The 22,860-nt window shown below is 47.6% G+C and overlaps 1 protein-coding gene across 5 annotated transcripts in view; it reads right to left on the minus strand.

The window, feature by feature from the left end:
* Positions 1 to 22,860, minus strand: part of LOC123768956 (E3 ubiquitin-protein ligase MARCHF4) — a 56,199-nt gene that overhangs the window by 13,081 nt on the left and 20,258 nt on the right. For 2 of the 5 annotated variants that reach the window (XM_045759829.2, XM_045759832.2), the window contains exons 2-5: positions 21,156 to 21,247; positions 9,179 to 9,359; positions 1,745 to 1,909; positions 747 to 911 (exon numbers count right to left, since the gene is read on the minus strand). In XM_045759829.2, the coding sequence (XP_045615785.1) occupies positions 747 to 911; positions 1,745 to 1,909; positions 9,179 to 9,359; positions 21,156 to 21,247 (603 nt within the window). Of the gene's footprint in view, positions 1 to 746; positions 912 to 1,744; positions 1,939 to 9,178; positions 9,360 to 21,155; positions 21,248 to 22,860 lie in introns of those variants that run through there. The other 3 variants (XM_045759830.2, XM_069309094.1, XM_045759831.2) reach the window with 3 other exon arrangements.

The raw sequence follows: 22,860 nt of genomic DNA on the forward strand, positions 1-22,860 counted from the left end.
TAGCCCCCCCTTCTCTCTATCCATCTTAGGCTCAGAGAATTTGGCGAGTGAACTGTCAGGGTGACAAATTTGGTGTGTTTCCAATATTCAGGTGTTGTGTGATTTTCAGGGGCAGACAGCAGTATTGTCCTCAATGTCTTGTCTGGTGGCTCACATTGTATATTATTGTTATTTAACATCCAAAGATATGAATAAATTATGATATCCATACGAGTGAAGATCTGATGTTAAATATATATTTGATTAACTTGTTTAAATTAAGTAATGTTGTTCCCTAGATCTTTGTCAATTGAGGCTAGAGTAGACAGCCCTCTGAGAGTACTGGTTTTAAGACTTTAATGTACAAGTACATGTTAACATAAGAATATTATGGTGCAGATAAGTTCCATTCCTTGTCTTGTATGTACTTGAAGGGATGGTGGCAGCTACTTTTATCTTTTACTTTCATCTTTAACTCTTCCCTTCTACCTTTTCTACTTTCTACTCCTCTCCTTGTTCTCAGTCTCTCCCTCCGCCTCATTCTAAACTTTCTCTTTCCCGTGAACCACTCCTGACTATTCCCCCCCACCTCCCTACCTCTCTCACCCCCTGCTCACACATTAAAAAAAAAAAAATCGATTTTCTGTTGCGTTAGTGTAATAACATATACCGTCACTACACCTTCCCTCATCATACTGCGTAAGCATGCAATGGGAATTATAGGTAATCAATGATTAGAAAAACGTTAAACACTTCGTATATCAAACCTTTTCGGGAGCATTTTGGACATAAATGACCCTGTTGAAGGCACGCCATTTCTTGCACAACTGCACGTACATTTTACACTGCACGTACATGAACACAAGCCCTCCAGTGAAGCCGATCGCCACCACTATGAGCTTAGTCCAAAAGGGCCACTCCAGGGTTCCCTCCTGTGTGGATAACAGATGTAAAATGTTCTTAACATACCTGACTTAATCTCTCAAAGAATCAATACGCATTTAATTGAGCTTTCAAGGAGTTTGTATAGGGAACTATCAGGGGGGAAAGCGCCAAGTTATTACGACTATATAAGCACTTGGAAGGGGTTAGGATAAGGATTTGGGATGGGAAGGAGGGAAGGAATGGACTTATTGACTTATTTATTGGACCAATAAATCACTTATTGTATTAAGTGATTTTTTATCAGGTGGGTGCTTAAAGCTCAATTGAATACACAATTGGATATGCTACTAGTATTTTTAAGTTGTAACTACATTCAAATATTTCCAATTCAAAGTGCACAGGAGAGCACAGTGTACATAGCATGAGAACACATTGTACATAACAGAAGAACAGTGTACATAACAGAAGAACAGTGTACATAACAGGAGAACACAGTGTACATAACAGAGGAGAACACAGTGTACATAACAGAAGAACAGTGTACATAATAGAAGAGAACACAGTGTACATAACAGAGAAGAACACAGTGTACACAACAGAGAAGAACACAGTGTACACAACAGAGAAGAACACAGTATAAACAACAGAGAAGAACACAGTATAAACAACAGAGAAGAACACAGTATAAACAACAGAGGAGAACACAGTATAAACAACAGAGGAGAACACAGTATAAACAACAGAGGAGAACACAGTATAAAGAACAGAGGAGAACACAGTATAAACAACAGAGGAGAACACAGTATAAAGAACAGAGGAGAACACAGTATAAACAACAGAGGAGAACACAGTATACACAACAGAGAACACCACATCGTACACAAGAGAGGAGAAGAGAGCAACAAGGCCCCACCTGGACCTCTTCTGTAGTCCGCTCTATAAGAACGTAGAGCGACCACACCACACAGGTGATGGCGATGACGTGGAAGGTGACAGAGCAGGCGATCTTCCTCCTCTCCATCCCAGACATATCCAGCTTCTCCCACTGTAATACACCAAGCGTGGATACACCCACTGTAATACACCAAGCATGGATACACCCACTGTAATACACCAAGCGTGGATACACCCACTGTAATACACCAAGCATGGATACACCCACTGTAATACACCAAGCATGGATACACCCACTGTAATACACCAAGCGTGGATACACCCACTGTAATACACCAAGCATGGATACACCCACTGTAATACACCAAGCATGGATACACCCACTGTAATACACCAAGCATGGATACACCCACTGTAATACACCAAGCATGGATACACCCACTGTAATACACCAAGCGTGGATACACCCACTGTAATACACCAAGCATGGATACACCCACTGTAATACACCAAGCGTGGATACACCCACTGTAATACACCAAGCATGGATACACCCACTGTAATACACCAAGCATGGATACACCCACTGTAATACACCAAGCGTGGATACACCCACTGTAATACACCAAGCATGGATACACCCACTGTATTACACCAAGCGTGGATACACCCACTGTAATACACCAAGCATGGATACACCCACTGTAATACACCAAGCATGGATACATCCACTGTATTACACCAAGCATGGATACACCCACTGTAATACACCAGGCATGGATACACCCACTGTATTACACCAAGCATGGATACACCCACTGTATTACACCAAGCGTGGATACACCCACTGTAATACACCAAGCATGGATACACCCACTGTATTACACCAAGCATGGATACACCCACTGTAATACACCAAGCGTGGATACACCCACTGTATTACACCAAGCATGGATACACCCACTGTAATACACCAAGCATGGATACATTCACTAATAAATGAATCGGAATAAATCTTCTATTTATATTTACATTAAGTTAAACAATCCTTCAGTCACACCGGCAGGTCTTCGTGGTTAGTAGTCACACAAGGGGTGGGACAAGGTCCAGCAGTAGTCACACAAGGGGTGGAACCAGGTCCAGCAGTAGTCACACAAGGGGTGGACAAGGTCTAGCAGTAGTCACACAAGGGGTGGAACCAGGTCCAGCAGTAGTCACACAAGGGGTGTGACAAGGTCCAGCAGTAGTCACACAAGGGGTGGAACCAGGTCCAGCAGTAGTCACACAAGGGGTGGACAAGGTCTAGCAGTAGTCACACAAGGGGTGGACAAGGTCTAGCAGTAGTCACACAAGGGGTGGACAAGGTCTAGCAGTAGTCACACAAGGGGTGGACAAGGTCTAGCAGTAGTCACACAAGGGGTGGACAAGGTCTAGCAGTAGTCACACAAGGGGTGGACAAGGTCTAGCAGTAGTCACACAAGGGGTGGACAAGGTCTAGCAGTAGTCACACAAGGGGTGGACAAGGTCTAGCAGTAGTCACACAAGGGGTGGACAAGGTCTAGCAGTAGTCACACAAGGGGTGGACAAGGTCTAGCAGTAGTCACACAAGGGGTGGACAAGGTCTAGCAGTAGTCACACAAGGGGTGGACAAGGTCTAGCAGTAGTCACACAAGGGGTGTGACAAGGTCTAGCAGTAGTCACACAAGGGGTGGACAAGGTCTAGCAGTAGTCACACAAGGGGTGGACAAGGTCGAGCAGTAGTCACACAAGGGGTGGGACAAGGTCTAGCAGTAGTCACACAAGGGGTGGAACCAGGTCCAGCAGTAGTCACACAAGGGGTGGGACCAGGTCCAGCAGTAGTCACACAAGGGGTGGACAAGGTCCAGCAGTAGTCACACAAGGGGTGTGACAAGGTCGAGCAGTAGTCACACAAGGGGTGGACAAGGTCCAGCAGTAGTCACACAAGGGGTGGGACAAGGTCTAGCAGTAGTCACACAAGGGGTGGGACCAGGTCCAGCAGTAGTCACACAAGGGGTGGACAAGGTCCAGCAGTAGTCACACAAGGGGTGGGACCAGGTCCAGCAGTAGTCACACAAGGGGTGGGTCCAGGTCGAGCAGTAGTCACACAAGGGGTGTGACAAGGTCGAGCAGTAGTCACACAAGGGGTGTGACCAGGTCCAGCAGTAGTCACACAAGGGGTGGGACCAGGTCCAGCAGCAGTCACACAAGGGGTGTGACCAGGTCCAGCAGCAGTCACACAAGGGGTGTGACCAGGTCCAGCAGCAGTCACACAAGGGGTGTGACCAGGTCCAGCAGCAGTCACACAAGGGGTGTGACCAGGTCCAGCAGTAGTCACACAAGGGGTGTGACCAGGTCCAGCAGCAGTCACACAAGGGGTGTGACCAGGTCCAGCAGTAGTCACACAAGGGGTGTGACCAGGTCCAGCAGCAGTCACACAAGGGGTGTGACCAGGTCCAGCAGTAGTCACACAAGGGGTGTGACCAGGTCCAGCAGCAGTCACACAAGGGGTGGACAAGGTCGAGCAGTAGTCACACAAGGGGTGGGACCAGGTCCAGCAGTAGTCACACAAGGGGTGGGACCAGGTCCAGCAGTAGTCACACAAGGGGTGGGACCAGGTCCAGCAGTAGTCACACAAGGGGTGGGACCAGGTCCAGCAGTAGTCACACAAGGGGTGGGACCAGGTCCAGCAGTAGTCACACAAGGGGTGGGACAAGGTCCAGCAATAGTCACACAAGGGGTGGGACAAGGTCCAGCAGTAGTCACACAAGGGGTGTGACAAGGTCCAGCAGTAGTCACACAAGGGGTGTGACAAGGTCCAGCAGTAGTCACACAAGGGGTGTGACAAGGTCCAGCAGTAGTCACACAAGGGGTGTGACAAGGTCCAGCAGTAGTCACACAAGGGGTGTGACCAGGTCCAGCAGCAGTCACACAAGGGGTGGGACATATTTCTAGAGAAAACACACACATAACCAGAACACACATGAACCAAACACCAAAATAACTTGACCCAGAAACACTTACGACACTCCACAGCTCCAGGGACTCATTACACCACCCTATTATTGGTTACAAAGCAGGGACCCGGGCGCTAAAGCTCGTTCCGAACCACATGGGTGAATACTGGTAAGCGCCTATAGGAGTATGAACGTGGAACAAGGGGCTAAACCCACTGCTTCTTAAGGTGCTGGCAACATTGGTAAGACTAAACGAAACAGGAGCAACAGATTCCGTAGATTATATTACTGTATATTGATTTTGGTTCCTGCGGCTGTCTGCAGGTTTTATATAGGTAATGACGTTACACTGGCTAACAGTCTCGGGTTAAACAACTGTCTGAACTCTGGTTACCTTGAGAATACCTTGAGATGGTTTCGGGGCTTAGCGTCCCCGCGGCCCGGTCCTCGATCAGGCCTCCAGGACACACACATGGTAACAGAACTAGCTGAATTATTCTGTTAGCATAAAGTGTAGCTAGTTCTGTTAGCATATATGCTAACAGAACTAGCTACACTGTATGCTAACAGAACTAGCTACACTGTATGCTAACAGAACTAGCTACACTGTATGCTAACAGAACTAGCTACCCTGTATGCTAACAGAACTAGCTACCCTGTATGCTAACAGAACTAGCTACCCTGTATGCTAACAGAACTAGCTACCGTGTATGCTAACAGAACTAGCTACACTGTATGCTAACAGAACTAGCTACCCTGTATGCTAACAGAACTAGCTACACTGTATGCTAACAGAACTAGCTACACTGTATGCTAACAGAACTAGCTACACTGTATGCTAACAGAACTAGCTACACTGTATGCTAACAGAACTAGCTACCCTGTATGCTAACAGAACTAGCTACCCTGTATGCTAACAGAACTAGCTACCCTGTATGCTAACAGAACTAGCTACCCTGTATGCTAACAGAACTAGCTACCCTGTATGCTAACAGAACTAGCTACCCTGTATGCTAACAGAACTAGCTACCCTGTATGCTAACAGAACTAGCTACCCTGTATGCTAACAGAACTAGCTACCCTGTATGCTAACAGAACTAGCTACCCTGTATGCTAACAGAACTAGCTACCCTGTATGCTAACAGAACTAGCTACCCTGTATGCTAACAGAACTAGCTACCCTGTATGCTAACAGAACTAGCTACACTGTATGCTAACAGAACTAGCTACCCTGTATGCTAACAGAACTAGCTACACTGTATGCTAACAGAACTAGCTACACTGTATGCTAACAGAACTAGCTACACTGTATGCTAACAGAACTAGCTACACTGTATGCTAACAGAACTAGCTACACTGTATGCTAACAGAACTAGCTACACTGTATGCTAACAGAACTAGCTACACTGTATGCTAACAGAACTAGCTACAATACAACAGCCTGTACAGTGAAAAAACAAATGAAAAGTAATTTTGTGCAATATAAATTATACTCTTCAAACAATTGAAAATTCTCCGGCAAGACAGACAGCAAGAACCTCATAACTACAATCATAAATAACTTGATCGCTGCTGAGAATAAAGGCTTTATAATCTCTCCAGTATCCATACCATCTCACAAATATAACCCGTCATTATGACACAGATATAACCGCTAAATTAGCATGCAACAAGGCTGAAGTTGAACTAGACCTAGATAGATAACCATCTTTAGTATCATGAACTAGACTATCTCTTAAGACTATATTAATCCAAACATTAAGGTCTGATAGATAAATCACAGACTCTTAAAGGCCAGTAAGACCAAGTATTAAAGTATAAACAAAAAAGGGATTTCATGCACCCGTCAAATTCCCTGTTTATGAATGAAAAACGGTTTAAACACGACTCGCAACCAACCCGTCCTCGACTCAAGTCCATTACATTCAGCGGTCGCCCCCACAGACGCATTCATAAATTTTAACGTGCTGTTCATTCAAAACGGGAATTTCCTCAAGTATAAATTAATATTATAATATATTAGCATATTGTGTATATATAGGCATAGGATAGGTTAGGTGTTTAGGTTCTGTTGGCGATTATTGGTATTTGTAGTACGTGGGTGAAGCATTTACAGCGCTGTGATTCGAACCAAATTCTTCAGTGAAGCACTTGTTCCGGATATGTTCGAACGTCAGCAGTTGTGAGTCGTGTGTAAACCGCTTTTCATTCATAAAAGGGGGGTTTGGCGGGTGGATGGAATCACTTTTGGGTCTTTGTTTGGAGGACGGGCTGTTCACTGATGACTTTTGTTCGAACCGCAACGCTATAAATGCTTCACCCACGTACTACAAATACAAATAATGGCCAACAGAACCTAAACACCTGACCTAACCAATTCCAACCCCTCCCCCCCACATTCTCAAAAAAACAGTGCACCCATTTACAGAAGGTAAATATACAAACCTTCTCAGGGAAGTGAATGAACGGTCCGCAAATCATAACGCCGCGGCCACCATCACATCAGACTGGGTGACGTGGAATACCAGTGTACGAAAATATTATTTAACCACAGATGAACGCCGCGTCCGATTGGCGACCTCGTTGATACAACCTTATGGAGGGGGAACCCGACCTAGCTAAACCCTGAGTTTTCATGTGTCCGTACACACACACCAGCGGGAAGACGAGGGAGTGATCGGGTTACTTGACTCGCTACGGGGTGCAAGGTTGGGGGTTCGGTGGGAATTCGGGTCCGTAGTTCGACTGGGGGTGCTCCCCAGAGGTGAGGCACTTAGGGAGGGAGGGAAGTAGGGTCCCAACAGAGAGCAGCTCTGAGAGTGGAGTGTGCCCCGAGGCACTGTAGGGCGCTTATTGCAGAGCTCAGACAATATGGCTGAGCACTTTTGTGTTCAACATATTGTAGATTTATGGGAAAATTTACCGAGAGAGAGAGAAAGAGAGAGACAGAGAGAGAGGAGAGAGAGAGACAGAGAGAGAGACAGAGAGAGAGACAGAGAGAGAGACAGAGAGAGAGACAGAGAGAGAGACAGAGGGAGAGAGAGAGAGAGAGACAGAGAGAGAGACAGAGAGAGAGACAGAGAGAGAGACAGAGAGAGAGACAGAGAGAGAGACAGAGAGAGAGACAGAGAGAGAGACAGAGAGAGACAGAGAGAGAGACAGAGAGAGACAGAGAGAGACAGAGACAGAGAGCAACGACTTCTCAGTACAGTATAATAACACAGGTACCAGCTTTTCCAAGCGTTTGTGTGACATTCAAATATGTATAATTACAATCCTCACTTGTACGGTTCGCGTGGTTGAGCTTATTTCCATTAATGATTCACGAGAGAATGTGTCACTAAATACATACGCGCATTCAGGAGCGCACTCACGCACGCACTGAACTACTGACTAGTATCACCAACAAATTTTCCCCTGTAAGAGAGAGAGATTAAAAGAAGGCTCACTATCTTGCTCCGATGATGGCGAATCCAGCCGAAAACGCGTTCAGCATTCTCTAATTCATCAAATGTGGGTTTTCCTCGTATATAAACACACAGATTGCTCTCAAGTTGTAACGTATCGATTATATAGAGTGAACTACATGCGTTAACCGCTGGATATGGTCCATGTCACCCTACTGAATTAAATATCCCCATGAATCGGAAGTGAACAGTCCGCTCCTGTGTCAGGTAAGTCCACCACGGGCTCACCATAGCCCGTGCTACTTGCCCCGCTCCTGTGCCAGGTAAGTCCACTACGGGCTCACCATAGCCCGTGCTACTTGCCCCGCTCCTGTGCCAGGTAAGTCCACTACGGGCTCACCATAGCCCGTGCTACTTGCCCCGCTCCTGTGCCGGGTAAGTCCACTACGGGCTCACCATAGCCCGTGCTACTTGGAACCTGTTCCGAGTAGCTGAGTCTATAACAAGGAAGTGAACAATTAGTTAAGTTCCTGCAAGAGATACGGACCAACCGGGTTGTAGTGGATATGTGGGCCAACGGGCCGCTCCATGCAACAGCCTGGTGGACCAAGTTACATATGACAAGCCTGGCGCAGATTCACGAAGCAGTTACGCAAGTACTTACGAATGTGAACATCTTTCCTCAATGTTTGACGGCTTTGTTTACAATTATTAAACAGTTAATGAGCTCCGAAGCACCAGGAGGCTGTTTATAACAATAACAACAGTTGATTGGCAAGTTTTCATGCTTGTAAACTGTTTAATAAATGTAACCAAAGCCGTCAAAGATTGAGGAAAAGATGTACACATTCGTAAGTACTTGCGTAACTGCTTCGTGAATCTAGCCCCAGGCCCCATGCCGGGCTTGACGAGTAGAACTACCGAACCCTTTCCACCAATCATTTACACAACTATTTACAAACCTCGGTTGTGAGCCGAAGACGTAGACCACTGTACTAGAGCACTGAGAATGGTTCAAACGCAGATGAAGCTACCGACCTTGTTGAAGGGTTTGATCTTGGAGTGCATGATGAAGTTGAACTTGCAGAGCTCGCAAGACTTGGTGTCCGAGGACTTGATCCACTGCTGGAGACATGACTGGTGCACGTAGCGCAGGGAGCCGGAGCAGTAGCAGGGAGCGATCAGTGGAGAGTCCTGCTCCCCCTCACAGTGACATATCCTGTAGGGGAGAGTGAGAAGGTGCGGCTCAGTGTGCAACCCGTTCTCGCACTTGCTTATAGTCAATATATTGCTTAAGAATAAGTGCATATGTGACATACTAATTTATTGTGAATATTTGAGTTTACCTTGAAATACTGAATAGAAAACCACAACCTAACCTAACCTTCTTAGTATGTTAAGATATTACAATTAGTACTGAACCAATACCTATATTGATATTAGTTTTATAAAAATAATAAAACAAAACTAAAATATTTAAATAAATTTTAAAGTAATTCAGGATATTGTCAAATTTTGTATAAAATCTCTATTGTTTAATAAAACTGAGAGGAAAAGTTAATGCCTTGAAAAAAATATGGTTCGGAATGTCACATATTTATTTATTTATAAGAGAAATAGTGACTATAAGCAACAAGTAATATATGTACTGTCTTGTGCGAGAGCGGGTTGCATTGTTATTGGTACCGGTCTGTGTGTGCGCGCGCGCGCCTGCACTCACCTATTTGTGCCTGGAGGATCAAGCTCTTGGATCCCGCCTTTCCAGCCACCGGTAATTTACAGCAATGACTCCTCTCCCATTTCCCTATCACATCAAGTTTTAAAATTATGAATAGAGTTTGCTTCCACAACCTGCTCCTTAAGTGCATTCCAATTTGTAAATACAGATCAGGCCGCTATGATGCAGGAAACCTGTACAAGGTTTCGTAAGTGATCATGCAATTGCTTGATGAATCTACGTTGTTTTACACAGCTGAAGTACGAAACTTATTCCTGTTCTAACCATGTATACAAGGTCCCGGGGTCAGGCTCGCCAGCTTTGCGTATATACTGCTGTATGTCTACAGATTTGGCTTTCGACAAGCCGTCGGCTTCCTGTCCTTCGTCGAGGCTACTAGTGTTAGTGGCTTTCGGGTATATATGTGTGTGTGTATATATATATATATATATATATATATATATATATATATATATATATATATATATATATATATATATATATATATATATATAACTGAAAACTCACACCCCAGAAGCGACTCGAACCCATACTGCCAGAAGCACTGCAACTGATGTACAGGATCCCTTAACCACTCGACCATCACGACCGGACAAAAGAGGATGGTAGGTTTTCAGTTGCATATATGCCTGCAGACCGTTCAGGCTTGTTCGCATTTGTGTTCCTCACGTGTGCCCCAAAGAATGAGGCGATTTGATAAAATACCATGCCCAAGATTACCATCAGAGTGCCGGCGGGGGGATGGGGAATTAGGCCACACCCGACCACACCGGGGGTCATGGCCCCACACTGGACGACCACACATACGTTATGGAGCACACAGTGGGCCACTCTGAAGTTGTAAAAGTGGAACAAATGACCCGCCAAGACAAGCCCAAGAGCTTTCGTACCTGCTCCCTGGCTCGTCCGTACACTCCAAACCTACTTCCTAGGTCACTACATCTGTGTGAGTACACATAATCTACACCTTATTAGGTACCTACATAGCGCTCAAAAGCACTGGAATATGCTGATTACAGTGAAATATTTTGCCTGAATATTGATTTTTTGCGTCATACACGATTTGATTGGTGAATTTTTGAACCATGACTATCATTAATCTTACGTCTGCTTCGTAAAGGGCTGTGAAGGTATGGAAACGTTCTGGAAATGTTTCAGAGGTCGTGGAAATTGCGTGCAGACACACGAGGCTCGCTGGAGTTTCCAGAGGTTCTCGAAGTTGCGTGCATTGACACGAGGCTCGCTGGAGTTTCCAGAGGTCCTGGAAATTGCGTGCAGAGACACGAGGCTCGCTGGAGTTTCCAGAGGTCCTGGAAATTGCGTGCAGAGACACGAGGCTCGCTGGAGTTTCCAGAGGTCCTGGAAATTGCGTGCAGAGACACGAGGCTCGCTGGAGTTTCCAGAGGTCCTGGAAATTGCGTGCAGAGACACGAGGCTCGCTGGAGTTTCCAGAGGTCCTGGAAATTGCGTGCAGAGACACGAGGCTCGCTGGAGTTTCCAGAGGTCCTGGAAATTGCGTGCAGAGACACGAGGCTCGCTGGAGTTTCCAGAGGTCCTGGAAATTGCGTGCAGAGTGTTGAGACTCGTTGCTCACTGAGGTTTCCAGGTTTAAAATGATAAAATGGTTCCAGGTCCGTGGGCAAAAGTATAATTCACACAGAAATGTATTCTTTCATACATAGGAAACGTATTTGTATTCATACAAACATGTATGCATACATCAAACACATGCTGAGAGAGAGAGAGAGAGAGAGAGAGAGAGAGAGAGAGAGAGAGAGAGAGAGAGAGAGAGAGAGAGAGAGAGAGAGAGAGAGAGAGAGAGAGAACAACCCATCCCAGAGGCTTACTGAGTTTGTGTGCTGCTTCCTTTAACACACATTGTGATGCATTACTTGATCCTCCAGTTTTAATAGGTGACGACTGTGTTTGGGGTGAGGACAGTGAAAGGGTTGTGGGGGGGGGGGGGTAGGGGAAGAGAACCCTGGTGTACCAGCTGTTGCAGGAGAGGCAATAACCAGGTCAGTTCACCATCATCACCATGGTAACACCAGCCTCCACCACTCTCCTGGCCTACCATAACCCTCCCCAACACACACACACACACACGGGGGGGCCAGTGGCCGAGCAGACAGCACTCTGGACGCGTGATCCTGTGATCCCAGGTGCCGGCGAGAAACAATGGGCAGAGTTTCTTACACCCCTATGCCCCTGTTACTAGCAGTAAAATAGGTACCTGGGTGTTAGTCAGCTGTCACGGGCTGCTTCCTGGGGTGTGTGTGTGGTGTGGCGGAAAAAAATAGTAGTAGTATGAGACCAGTTGTAGTCGAGTCTACCAGTTTGACCACAACGTGCCAACCGCTGCCCAGGCAGGCGCGCCAACCGCTGCCCAGGCAGGCGCGCCAACCGCTGCCCAGGCAGGCGCGCCAACCGCTGCCCAGGCAGGCGCGCCAACCGCTGCCCAGGCAGGCGCGCCAACCGCTGCCCAGGCAGGCGCGCCAACCGCTGCCCAGGCAGGCGTGCCAACCGTTGCACAAGATTCACTAAACATTTACACGACCATACGAAACCCGTGCATCTTTCCTGAATCACGGAGGCTTGGTTTACACAAATTAAACCGTTTATAAGCCCAGAACTGCGAGTGTGTTTACACCAGTAATATCCTTGGGTTGTGGAGTTTACAACCTCAGTAAACCGTTTAATAAATGTAAACAATGTCGCTATGAGTAAGGAAAGACGTACAGGTTTCGAACGTGGTTGTATAAATGCTTATGGAGTCCTGACTTAGGTATATGGCCTTTGTCCAGAGGTGCCGGGGGGGGGGGGGTCGTCCAGAGGTGCCGGGGGGGGGGTCGTCCAAAGGTGCCGAGGGGTCGTCCAAAGGTGCCGAGTGGTCGTCCAAGGGTGCCGAAGGGGTCGTCCAAGGGTGCCGAGGGGCTCGTCCAAGGGTGCCGAAGGGGTCGTCCAAGGGTGCCGAAGGGGTCGTCCAAGGGTGCCGAGGGGTCGTCCAAATGTGCCGAGGGGTCGTCCAAAGGTGCCGAGGGGGTCGTCCAAAGGTGCCGAGGGGGTCGTCCAAAGGTGCCGAGGGGGGTCGTCCAAAGGTGCCGGAGGTCGTCCAAAGGTAGCGAAAGGGGAAGGGAGGTCGTCCCGTGTGCCAGGGGGGGGGGAAGTTGCTGTTCCACACACCCCTACACATTACAAGCTAGAAATCAATTAGCGGTGAATACTTGAGTGGCTTAAGGCGTATTCTGAGAGACGGCGCCGTGTTGGGTCGGCTACAGAGGGGGTGGGGGGGCCAGATTGGGCTACTTGTAGCCCGGCCAGATTGGGCTACTTGTAGCCCGGCCAGATTGGGCTACTTGTAGCCCGGCCAGATTGGGCTACTTGTAGCCCAACACAAACTCCAGCTGTGTATGTCGCTACTTGCTACTTTTTTTCGGGCTACTGTTAAGATAAGCTGGCTTATCTTAACAGTATCTTAACAGGTTGCTTCCCGCGTTCTCTGGAACGGGAAGCAACTGCTAAAAATTAAATATCTAGCTAGTTTTATAGTAAAAAATACTGATTTTTTTATAGTTCTTCAGTTCGCGGTTTCCAGCAACTCAAATCTGGTAATGGGGCCGTATGAAATTTCCCGCCTGTTACAACTTGTAATAAAGCCACAGCCAACTTGAAGCCACGGAAGCTTCCCCCGTCTCCCAGTCCTCCCCACCATTCCCCTCTCCCTTGTCCCCTCGTCCACCCAATAAAGTTGTTACATCTTATAATTGTTTTTACAAACTGTTACAATTGTTAGGTGTTAAACCTAGTTTCAACGTTGCAGCAACATGGTCGTTTAGAACTTCGTGGTCAGTAATACTTCGGTTTCAACCCTTTTAACCCTGTCGTAGCTCAGTCGATTAAGGCAGTGTCTGGGATGCTCCCGGACGCAGGTTCGAATCCTCGTCACGGCCCTTGTGGATTTGTTCATTTGATGGTGTGTTTGGTGGGGGTGTGATTATGACCAACGGGGTAGAAGACAGACTAACTGGGAGAGTGCGGTCACGGGCTCACAGAAGGAAGGGTGGGAGATATCAGGGGAAAGCGACATGCTATTATGATTATATATACTGGGAAGGGGTTAGGATAAGGATTTGGGATGGGACGGGGGGAAGGAATGGTGCTCAATAATTGCGAGAGAGAGAGAGAGAGAGAGAGAGAGAGAGAGAGAGAGAGAGAGAGAGAGAGAGAGAGAGAGAGAGAGAGAGAGAGAGAGAGAGAGAGAGAGAGAGAGAGAGTGTGTGTGTGTGTGTGTGTGTGTGTGTGTGTGTGTGTGTGTGTGTGTGTGTGTGTGTGTGTGTGTGTGTGTGTGTGTGTGTGTGTGTTCACCTAGTTGTGCTTGCGGGGGTTGAGCTCTGCTCTTTCGGCCCGCCTCTCAACTGTCAATCAACTGTTACAAACTACAATTTTTTTCACCACACACACACACACACACACACACACACACACACACACACACGCACACGCACACGCACACACGCGCACACACACACACACACACACACACACACACACACACACACACACACACACACACACACACACACACGCACGCACGCACACACACACACACCAAACAAGTCCCTGAAAACGTTCACAAGTGTTCCCCCACTATTCCCCCAACCTCTTGGGCTGGACGGTAGAGCGACGGTCTCGCTTCATGCAGATCAGCGTTCAATCCCCGACCGTCCACAAGTGGTTGGGCACCATTCCTTTCCTTCCGTCCCATCACCAAATCCTTATCCTGACCCCTTCCCACTGCTATATAGTCATAATGGCTTGGTACTTTCCCCCTCCGCTGGATTGGTTGTGTGCCTGTAAGGCAAATTAATATTGTATGATGCTGAATCGACCTACAAACTCTCCCTCCTTGTCGTAGGGGCCTCTTGGGGGGGGGGCAAGGGGGTCGTGACTGTGAACATACTGTTCACAGTTATAATGTGGAGTGTGTCACAGTTCTTGTTCCAATCACACTATATGTTCCTGTCTGTTAATCTCACACCTATGCCGGCGTTATAGTGAATTTATATTATTTGTAAAGTACGGCGACCAAAACTGAGCTGCATAATCTAAATGGGGCCTAACCAGAGCAAAAGATAAAACCGTATATAACTATCAGAGAATGTCTTTTAGTCTGTGTCTCCACTGGTGGAGGACAGATGCTTGGGGCTAGTCTCACCCAAACTTGTAGGGATGAATAGTCTGGGGTATGGGACAGACATAGACTGGTCGGGGAAGGCCTAAGTTATAAACGCTTTAAGACATATTATAATTTATGAACCATTCTATAGGCCATTCTCAGGGAGTCGCGTATGAAATGTGTCGTGTGATTAACGTGGAGTTGTTGATGAAAAAAAGACAATAATTACAATGATTAACCCATCCTGCGTCTACTGATAGATAATAAGATAAGATAGATGGAGATAGAGAGCAATAGAGATATAAACAAAATGTTCTTATTCTTTTCTTCATTTGAGAAGGAAGTTGAAAAATGAACTCTCCATAAGTTAATTTAACAGTGCTCTTACACGTGTAGTTGTCTCGGCAGGTGTGTAGTTGTCTCGGCAGGTGTGTAGTTGTCTCGGCAGGTGTGTAGTTGTCTCGGCAGGTGTGTATTTGCCTCGGCAGGTGTGTAGTTGTCTCGGCAGGTGTGTAGTTGTCTCGGCAGGTGTGTAGTTGTCTCGGCAGGTGTGTAGTTGTCTCGGCAGGTGTGTATTTGCCTCGGCAGGTGTGTAGTCGTCTCGGCAGGTGTGTAGTTGTCTCGGCAGGTGTGTAGTTGCCTCGGCAGGTGTGTAGTTGCCTCGGCAGGTGTGTAGTTGCCTCGGCAGGTGTGTAGTTGTCTCGGCAGGTGTGTAGTTGTCTCAGCAGGTGTGTAGTTGTCTCGGCAGGTGTGTAGTTGTCTCGGCAGGTGTGTAGTTGTCTCGGCAGGTGTGTAGTTGTCTCGGCAGGTGTGTAGTTGTCTCGGCAGGTGTGTAGTTGTCTCGGCAGGTGTGTAGTTGTCTCGGCAGGTGTGTAGTTGTCTCGGCAGGTGTGTAGTTGTCTCGGCAGGTGTGTAGTTGTCTCGGCAGGTGTGTAGTTGCCTCGGCAGGTGTGTAGTTGTCTCGGCAGGTGTGTAGTTGTCTCGGCAGGTGTGTAGTTGTCTCGGCAGGTGTGTAGTTGTCTCGGCAGGTGTGTAGTTGCCTCGGCAGGTGTGTAGTTGTCTCGGCAGGTGTGTAGTTGTCTCGGCAGGTGTGTAGTTGTCTCGGCAGGTGTGTAGTTGTCTCGGCAGGTGTGTAGTTGTCTCGGCAGGTGTGTAGTTGTCTCGGCAGGTGTGTAGTTGTCTCGGCAGGTGTGTAGTTGCCTCGGCAGGTGTGTAGTTGTCTCGGCAGGTGTGTAGTTGTCTCGGCAGGTGTGTAGTTGTCTCGGCAGGTGTGTAGTTGTCTCGGCAGGTGTGTAGTTGCCTCGGCAGGTGTGTAGTTGTCTCGGCAGGTGTGTAGTTGTCTCGGCAGGTGTGTAGTTGTCTCGGCAGGTGTGTAGTTGTCTCGGCAGGTGTGTAGTTGTCTCGGCAGGTGTGTAGTTGTCTCGGCAGGTGTGTAGTTGTCTCGGCAGGTGTGTAGTTGCCTCGGCAGGTGTGTAGTTGTCTCGGCAGGTGTGTAGTTGTCTCGGCAGGTGTGTAGTTGTCTCGGCAGGTGTGTAGTTGCCTCGGCAGGTGTGTAGTTGTCTCGGCAGGTGTGTAGTTGTCTCGGCAGGTGTGTAGTTGTCTCGGCAGGTGTGTAGTTGTCTCGGCAGGTGTGTAGTTGTCTCGGCAGGTGTGTAGTTGTCTCGGCAGGTGTGTAGTTGTCTCGGCAGGTGTGTAGTTGTCTCGGCAGGTGTGTAGTTGCCTCGGCAGGTGTGTAGTTGTCTCGGCAGGTGTGTAGTTGTCTCGGCAGGTGTGTAGTTGTCTCGGCAGGTGTGTAGTTGCCTCGGCAGGTGTGTATCTACCTCATCCACCTGTGTCCTTGACAACGCTAACAGGATCAACTTCTCATGTGAATAAAACATGAGAAATATAGTGAAGATTCGTGCTTAAATGATTACACACATATAATATTATATTTTATATTATATATGTATATATATATATATATGTATGTATGTATGTATGTATGTATGTATATATATATATATATATATATATATATATATATATATATATATATATATATATATATATATATTGGTAGCAGTCTTTCCTGTAGACATATATTATTAAATATGACCGAAAAAGTAAGATTAATAATTCTAACACGAATTTTCTCAATATTTCTTATGTTTCTTTTTACTGTCGATGGTAATTGAAAAATCAATTCTCCAAAATTCAATTTTATTTCTAGTCTGACGCGACGCTTGAACGCGTTTCGTAATAACTTATTACATTTTCAAAGACTTTAGTTTACACACACACAACTGTAACCTGAAAACACTAAACAGAGTTTTACTTAATGCTAACATTGAACTGCTTGTCTTATATACTCGCTTTTGGGCGAGGTGATATGTTGCAACAGTTTTGGATGAGGTGAACAAAACTTTTGACCAACACAAGACAGAACACGGTGCAATGGGTATAAATTCGATAAATGAGAGGGAAGAATGGAACTACAAAGGGCCTATTGGCCCATACTTCCTCTTAATGCTTCTATATTGGTACGGAGTCTTGAAGTGGGTAGAATATAGTTGTGCATTAATTGGCTGTTGATTGCTGGTGTTGACTTTTTGATGTGTAGTGCCTCGCTGATGTCGAGTCTCCTGCTATCTATCACTGTATCTATCAATTTCTGTGTTGTTTGTTAACATTTCTCTGGTGATGGACTGATTGTGAGAAGAGATTATATGTTCCTTGATGGAACCCTGCTGTTTGTGCATAATTAATCGCCTGGAAAGAGACGTTGTTGTCTTGCCTATATACTGAGTTCTTTGGGGCTTACAGTCCCCAAGTGGGCATGTGAAGGTATAGACGACGTTGGTCTCCTTCAAGGCGTTCTGTTTGGTGTCTGGGGAGTTTTTCATGAGTAGATTGGCCTTGTTTTTGTAGTAAAAAAAAAGGGGGGGGTGTGAGTGTGGAGTGAGGGGTGTGAGAGTACATAATGTGGGCGTGGGTGGGCGTGAGAGGCTGCGACAAGGGAGAGGGGTGGGCGGGGAGAGGATGACCTACATGCTGGAATCAATACCAGCCACAACCCCGCCCACCCTCACTCCGCCCCCTCCAGCCCACCCTCACCACGCCCCCACCCTCACCCCGCCCCACCCTCACTCCACCCCCTCCAGCCCACCCTCACCACGCCCCCACCCTCTCCCCGCCCCACCCTCACTCCGCCCCCTCCAGCCCACCCTCACCTCACCCCGCCCCACCCTCACCATGCCCCCCCACCCTCACCCCGCCCCCCCCACCCTCACCCCCCACCCTAACCCCGCCCCCCCACCCTCACCCCGGCCCCCACCCTCACCCCGCCCCCCACCCCGGCCCCCACCCTCACCCCGCCCCCCACCCTCACCACACCCCCCACCCTCACCACACCCCCCACCCTCACCCCGCCCCCCACCCTCACCACGCCCCCCACCCTCACCACGCCCCCACCCTCACCCCGCCCCCACCCTCGCCCCCACCCCGCCCCCCACCCTCACCCCGCCCCCCACCCTCACCACGCCCCCCACCCTCACCACGTCCCCACCCTCACCACGCCCCCCACCCTCACCACGCCCCCACCTTAACTATATTGAAGGCAGTGAAGAGTTATGCCAGCAATAAAGCTTTAAGAGTGAACAGTGAAGGCAGTGAGAATGAACAGTGAAAGCAGAGAGAATGAACAGGGAAAGCAGAGAGAGTGAACAGTGAAAGCAGAGAGAGTGAACAGTGAAAGCAGAGGGAGTGAACAGTGAAAGCAGAGAGTGAACAGTGAAAGCAGAGAGAGTGAACAGTGAAAGCATTCGGTGATGTAGTGTGGGAGATCATGCCGCAGTTCCTGCTCACACAGTTTGCCCCTGGAGTGCTCAGGATTGGGAGACCCGTCACGTGTAGCCACCCGCCACAGGTAACGGTATAGCCACCCGCCACAGGTAACGGTAGCCACCTGCCACAGGTAACGGTATAGCCACCCGCCACAGGTAACGGTATAGCCACCCGCCACAGGTAACGGTAACCACCTGCCACAGGTAACGGTAACCCAACCTGATCCTGGCAACCACTGTGTCGCACAGTCTAGTGAACGTTTTATGCTGTCCATAGATATAGGTTTCATATCTGAACAAATCATAGCTTTTTATACTAGTACTTTCAGGTCGTTGGGAGTCAGTAATTTCTTTCCTATCAGACCTGAGTGTTTGGACCAATACAGTTTTGACAGCAGAGATGGGGATACCTAGATCTAATTCAACTTCAGACTTGTTACACGCTAATTTGGCTTCAATGTCTGTCTCATTATGATGGGTTATATTTATGTGTGAAGGTATCCATACAAAGGAGATTCGAGACCCTTTACTCTGTGCATCAATTAGGTCATTTATAATTGGTAGTATGAGGTTCTTGCTGTCGATCTTCCAAGAGAAGTTTTCGATTGCTTGAAGAGCAGACTTTGAATCACAAAATATTATTCCTCCTCCAATGTTTTTTAATGTGCTGGTTGCTAAGTGTAATGCTGCTAGTTCTGCTTGTGTGGAGGTCAGCCAGTTGTTTAACCTGACACTGACAGTCTTTGTGTAAATATTATTTCTATAAAACCTATATGCTGCTGCAGTCCGTCCAGTAGAGGATTGGACTGAGCCGTCGGCGTAGACACAGTGCTCGTGAGATCTTAAATTCTCGATGGAGGAGGCAATTGTTTCACGTCTGACAGCTTTAAGATGAGCAAGAGTCTCATTACCTTTCTTGGTGACGCCAAGAAACTCCTTTAAATCAAGCACAGTCTAAGGAGAGTCCAGCCAGTCTGGACCATCTTGGCCCCTTCTCTATATTATAGTAGTGAAGGACTAGCATGTAGTCTTAGGACCTGTCTGGCGTGTAGAGTCTAAGGTTACATTACGTATAGTCATCCTTGGAGACACACATTCACCCAAGTAACTCTAAAGTTAAATTAGATTTTTGTTCGGCAATTATATTTTTTCGTAAAAAGATTCATATTTGGTTTTATTTACATTTTAATGCAATTATCTGGAATACAATTTGGCTCGATAGAGCTCGAACGTCACTGACAGTCAGTTGACCTCGTGACGTCAGTCGTATCTGACGTCAAGGGGATTGAACGCGTTCACTTACAGCGTTGCGTGTTCATCTTCGAACCCTCCTCTACCCCCCATACGGTGGACAGAAACAACTAGCGGAGGAAGGAGAGCCTTGAGCGGGGTAGCAGCACAGGACGGGCCGCTGGCAAACTGTCTATCTCGACGGGTGATGGACAGGGTGATGGACAGCTGTAATAAGTGTGTGGTGTGACAGGGGGGGGGGCAGGGAGGTGGCGCCTGGTGTCAAACACTCAACGTTTCACTCTGGCAGCTGACTAACACTCAGGTACCTATTTTACTGCTAGGTAACTGGGGCATAGGGTGAAAGAAACTCTGCCCATTGTTTCTCGCCGGCGCCTGAGATCGAACCCGGGACCACAGGATCACAAATCCAGCGTGCTGTCCGCTCGGCCGACCGGCTCCTATCTTCTCCGGAAGATAGGGAAAGGTTTCATCTTACTCTTACCTTAGCTCTGCTTACTCAAGTTCTGGTTGTAGTAAGATAAGACGAACTGTCCTGATGATCTTGAAGTAAATAATAAGAGGAACTTACCTGGGCTGATCTTGATATACCACACCTGAGAAATACTGCTGCAGGGGTAGTGGCCCCTGGTGGTGGTGGTGGCCACTGCTACGAATGGCCATTGCTACGAATAATAGTGGCTACGATTGGTGGCCATTGCTAACCAGCCAAATAGGTCATATGCAGAAATAAGGCCCCATTAGCCCAGTGCCCCTTCTAAGACAACTGAGATTCCGAGACGAGTAGCAGTGGTTTTCCAAGTGGAAGGCTTTGGGACAGTATGCTGTTATGATGTTGATCATGTGATGATGTTGCTGTTGTGATGTTGTACAGTGTAGCAGTGTTGTGGTGACAGCCCACATGATAGGTCCATACACATGTCCCGGCTCAAGGAGTTTTTTTTTTTTTTTTTTTTTTTCTACCACAGACGTGGCCACACATTCTCAAGGAGAAGGTGGAGGTACCGGAGTGCGAGAGTCACATACCTGCAGATGTCCTGACTGAAGGAGAAGGTAGAAGTATTAGAGCTGCATCTCTCCATGGGTGGGGCTGGGAGCGTTCTCACATCATACAGTTCCTGTAAATTACGCAAGTTTACAGTCAAGAAATACCTGGGTAAATACTGGTTAAGAAATAGGTTTGTTGATTTATTGAATTAATTACTGGATAACATCTTGGTAGCATCTATACTTCACCCCAACATCCTCCCCATCTCCTCCCACACACATGCTCTTTCTCCCTTGATCCTGTAAAAATTAAGAAGGCTGCCAGGGGCTTGACGGCTGAGTGGACAGCGCTTCGGATTTGTAATCCTGGGGTTCGGGTTCGATCCCCAGTGGAGGCGGAAACAAATGGGCATAGTTTCTTTCACCCTAATGCCCCCTGTTAACCTAGCAGTAAATAGGTACCTGGGAGTTAGACAGCTGCTATGGGCTGCTTCCTGGGGGGGGTGTAACAAATAAGGAGGCCTAGTCGAGGACCGGGCCGCGGGGACGCTAAGCCCCGAAATCATCTCAATGAAGAAGATTGTCCCAAGTGGCTGGTCTCTATCCTTATAGACACACACACACACACACACACACACACACACACACACACACACACACACACATGATAGAGCCCAATAGGCTCAGGAACCTGTACACCTGTTGATTGACAGTTGAGAGGCGGGACCAAAGAGGCAGAGCTCAACCCCCGCAAGCACAACTAGGTGAGTACAACTAGGTGAGTACACACACACACACATTCTCCTTGACCGATGTGTTTGGTCGCATGTATATGAAAGCTGCCTCACTTGTGCCAAGAAGTCTTCTAAAATTTCCTCATTTCATAGGCTTCTCACTGAGATAGTGTTGTAATTTGTCTCCAGAGTATTGAATTAAACATATTCCTTAATTATATATAAATATTCTCAAATAAATATGCGGCTCGATAAGATATCCAAGGAAGCACACTGCTGCCTTGGTCGCGCGACTCTCCATTTTCTTTAATAAATCACGAAAAGACTGCTAAAAAGGATTATGTTTACAGATCAGTGTGATTGACAGAGCGGGGAAGCAGCGTCAAAGACCTCAGCTCGTAGTGACGGCTTGTGACACAAATTGCGTACCTTATAGTCAAAACAGTCTCCGTGGTGTAGTGGTAAGACACTCGCCTGGCGTTCCGCGAGCGCTATGTCATGGGTTCGAATCCTGGCGGGGAAGGATTTACTGGGCGCAAATCCTTAACTGTAGCCTCTGTTTAACTCAACAGTAAATGTGTACTTGGTTGTAACAAGGATTCTTCGCGGCGGGGATCGTATTCCAGGGACCTGCCCGAAACGCTACGCGTACTAGTGGCTCTACAACCATGTAACAACTCTTCTATATATCTCAAAAAAAAAAAAAAAAAAAATATATAGTCCAGAACGAAGGGGGGGGGGAGAGCATTGGGCCAATAGGAGCCGCAGGGGGGCAGATCTGGGCTCTACGGAAGATGAAAGCGTCGCTTTGAGCCGGATGAGAGCTGTACGGAGCATGACAGCATTGCTCGAGGCGACAGTCGTGAAGCATCGCCTGGGAGACCTGGGGCCAGATTCACGAAAGCACTTACGCAAGCACTTACGAACCTGTTCATCTTTTCTTAATCTTTGGCGGCTTTGTTTACAATTATTAAACAGTTAATGAGCTCCGAAGCACCAGGAGGCTGTTT

This window comes from Procambarus clarkii, chromosome 64 (assembly GCF_040958095.1).
Source record: "Procambarus clarkii isolate CNS0578487 chromosome 64, FALCON_Pclarkii_2.0, whole genome shotgun sequence".
NCBI lineage: Eukaryota > Metazoa > Arthropoda > Malacostraca > Decapoda > Cambaridae > Procambarus > Procambarus clarkii.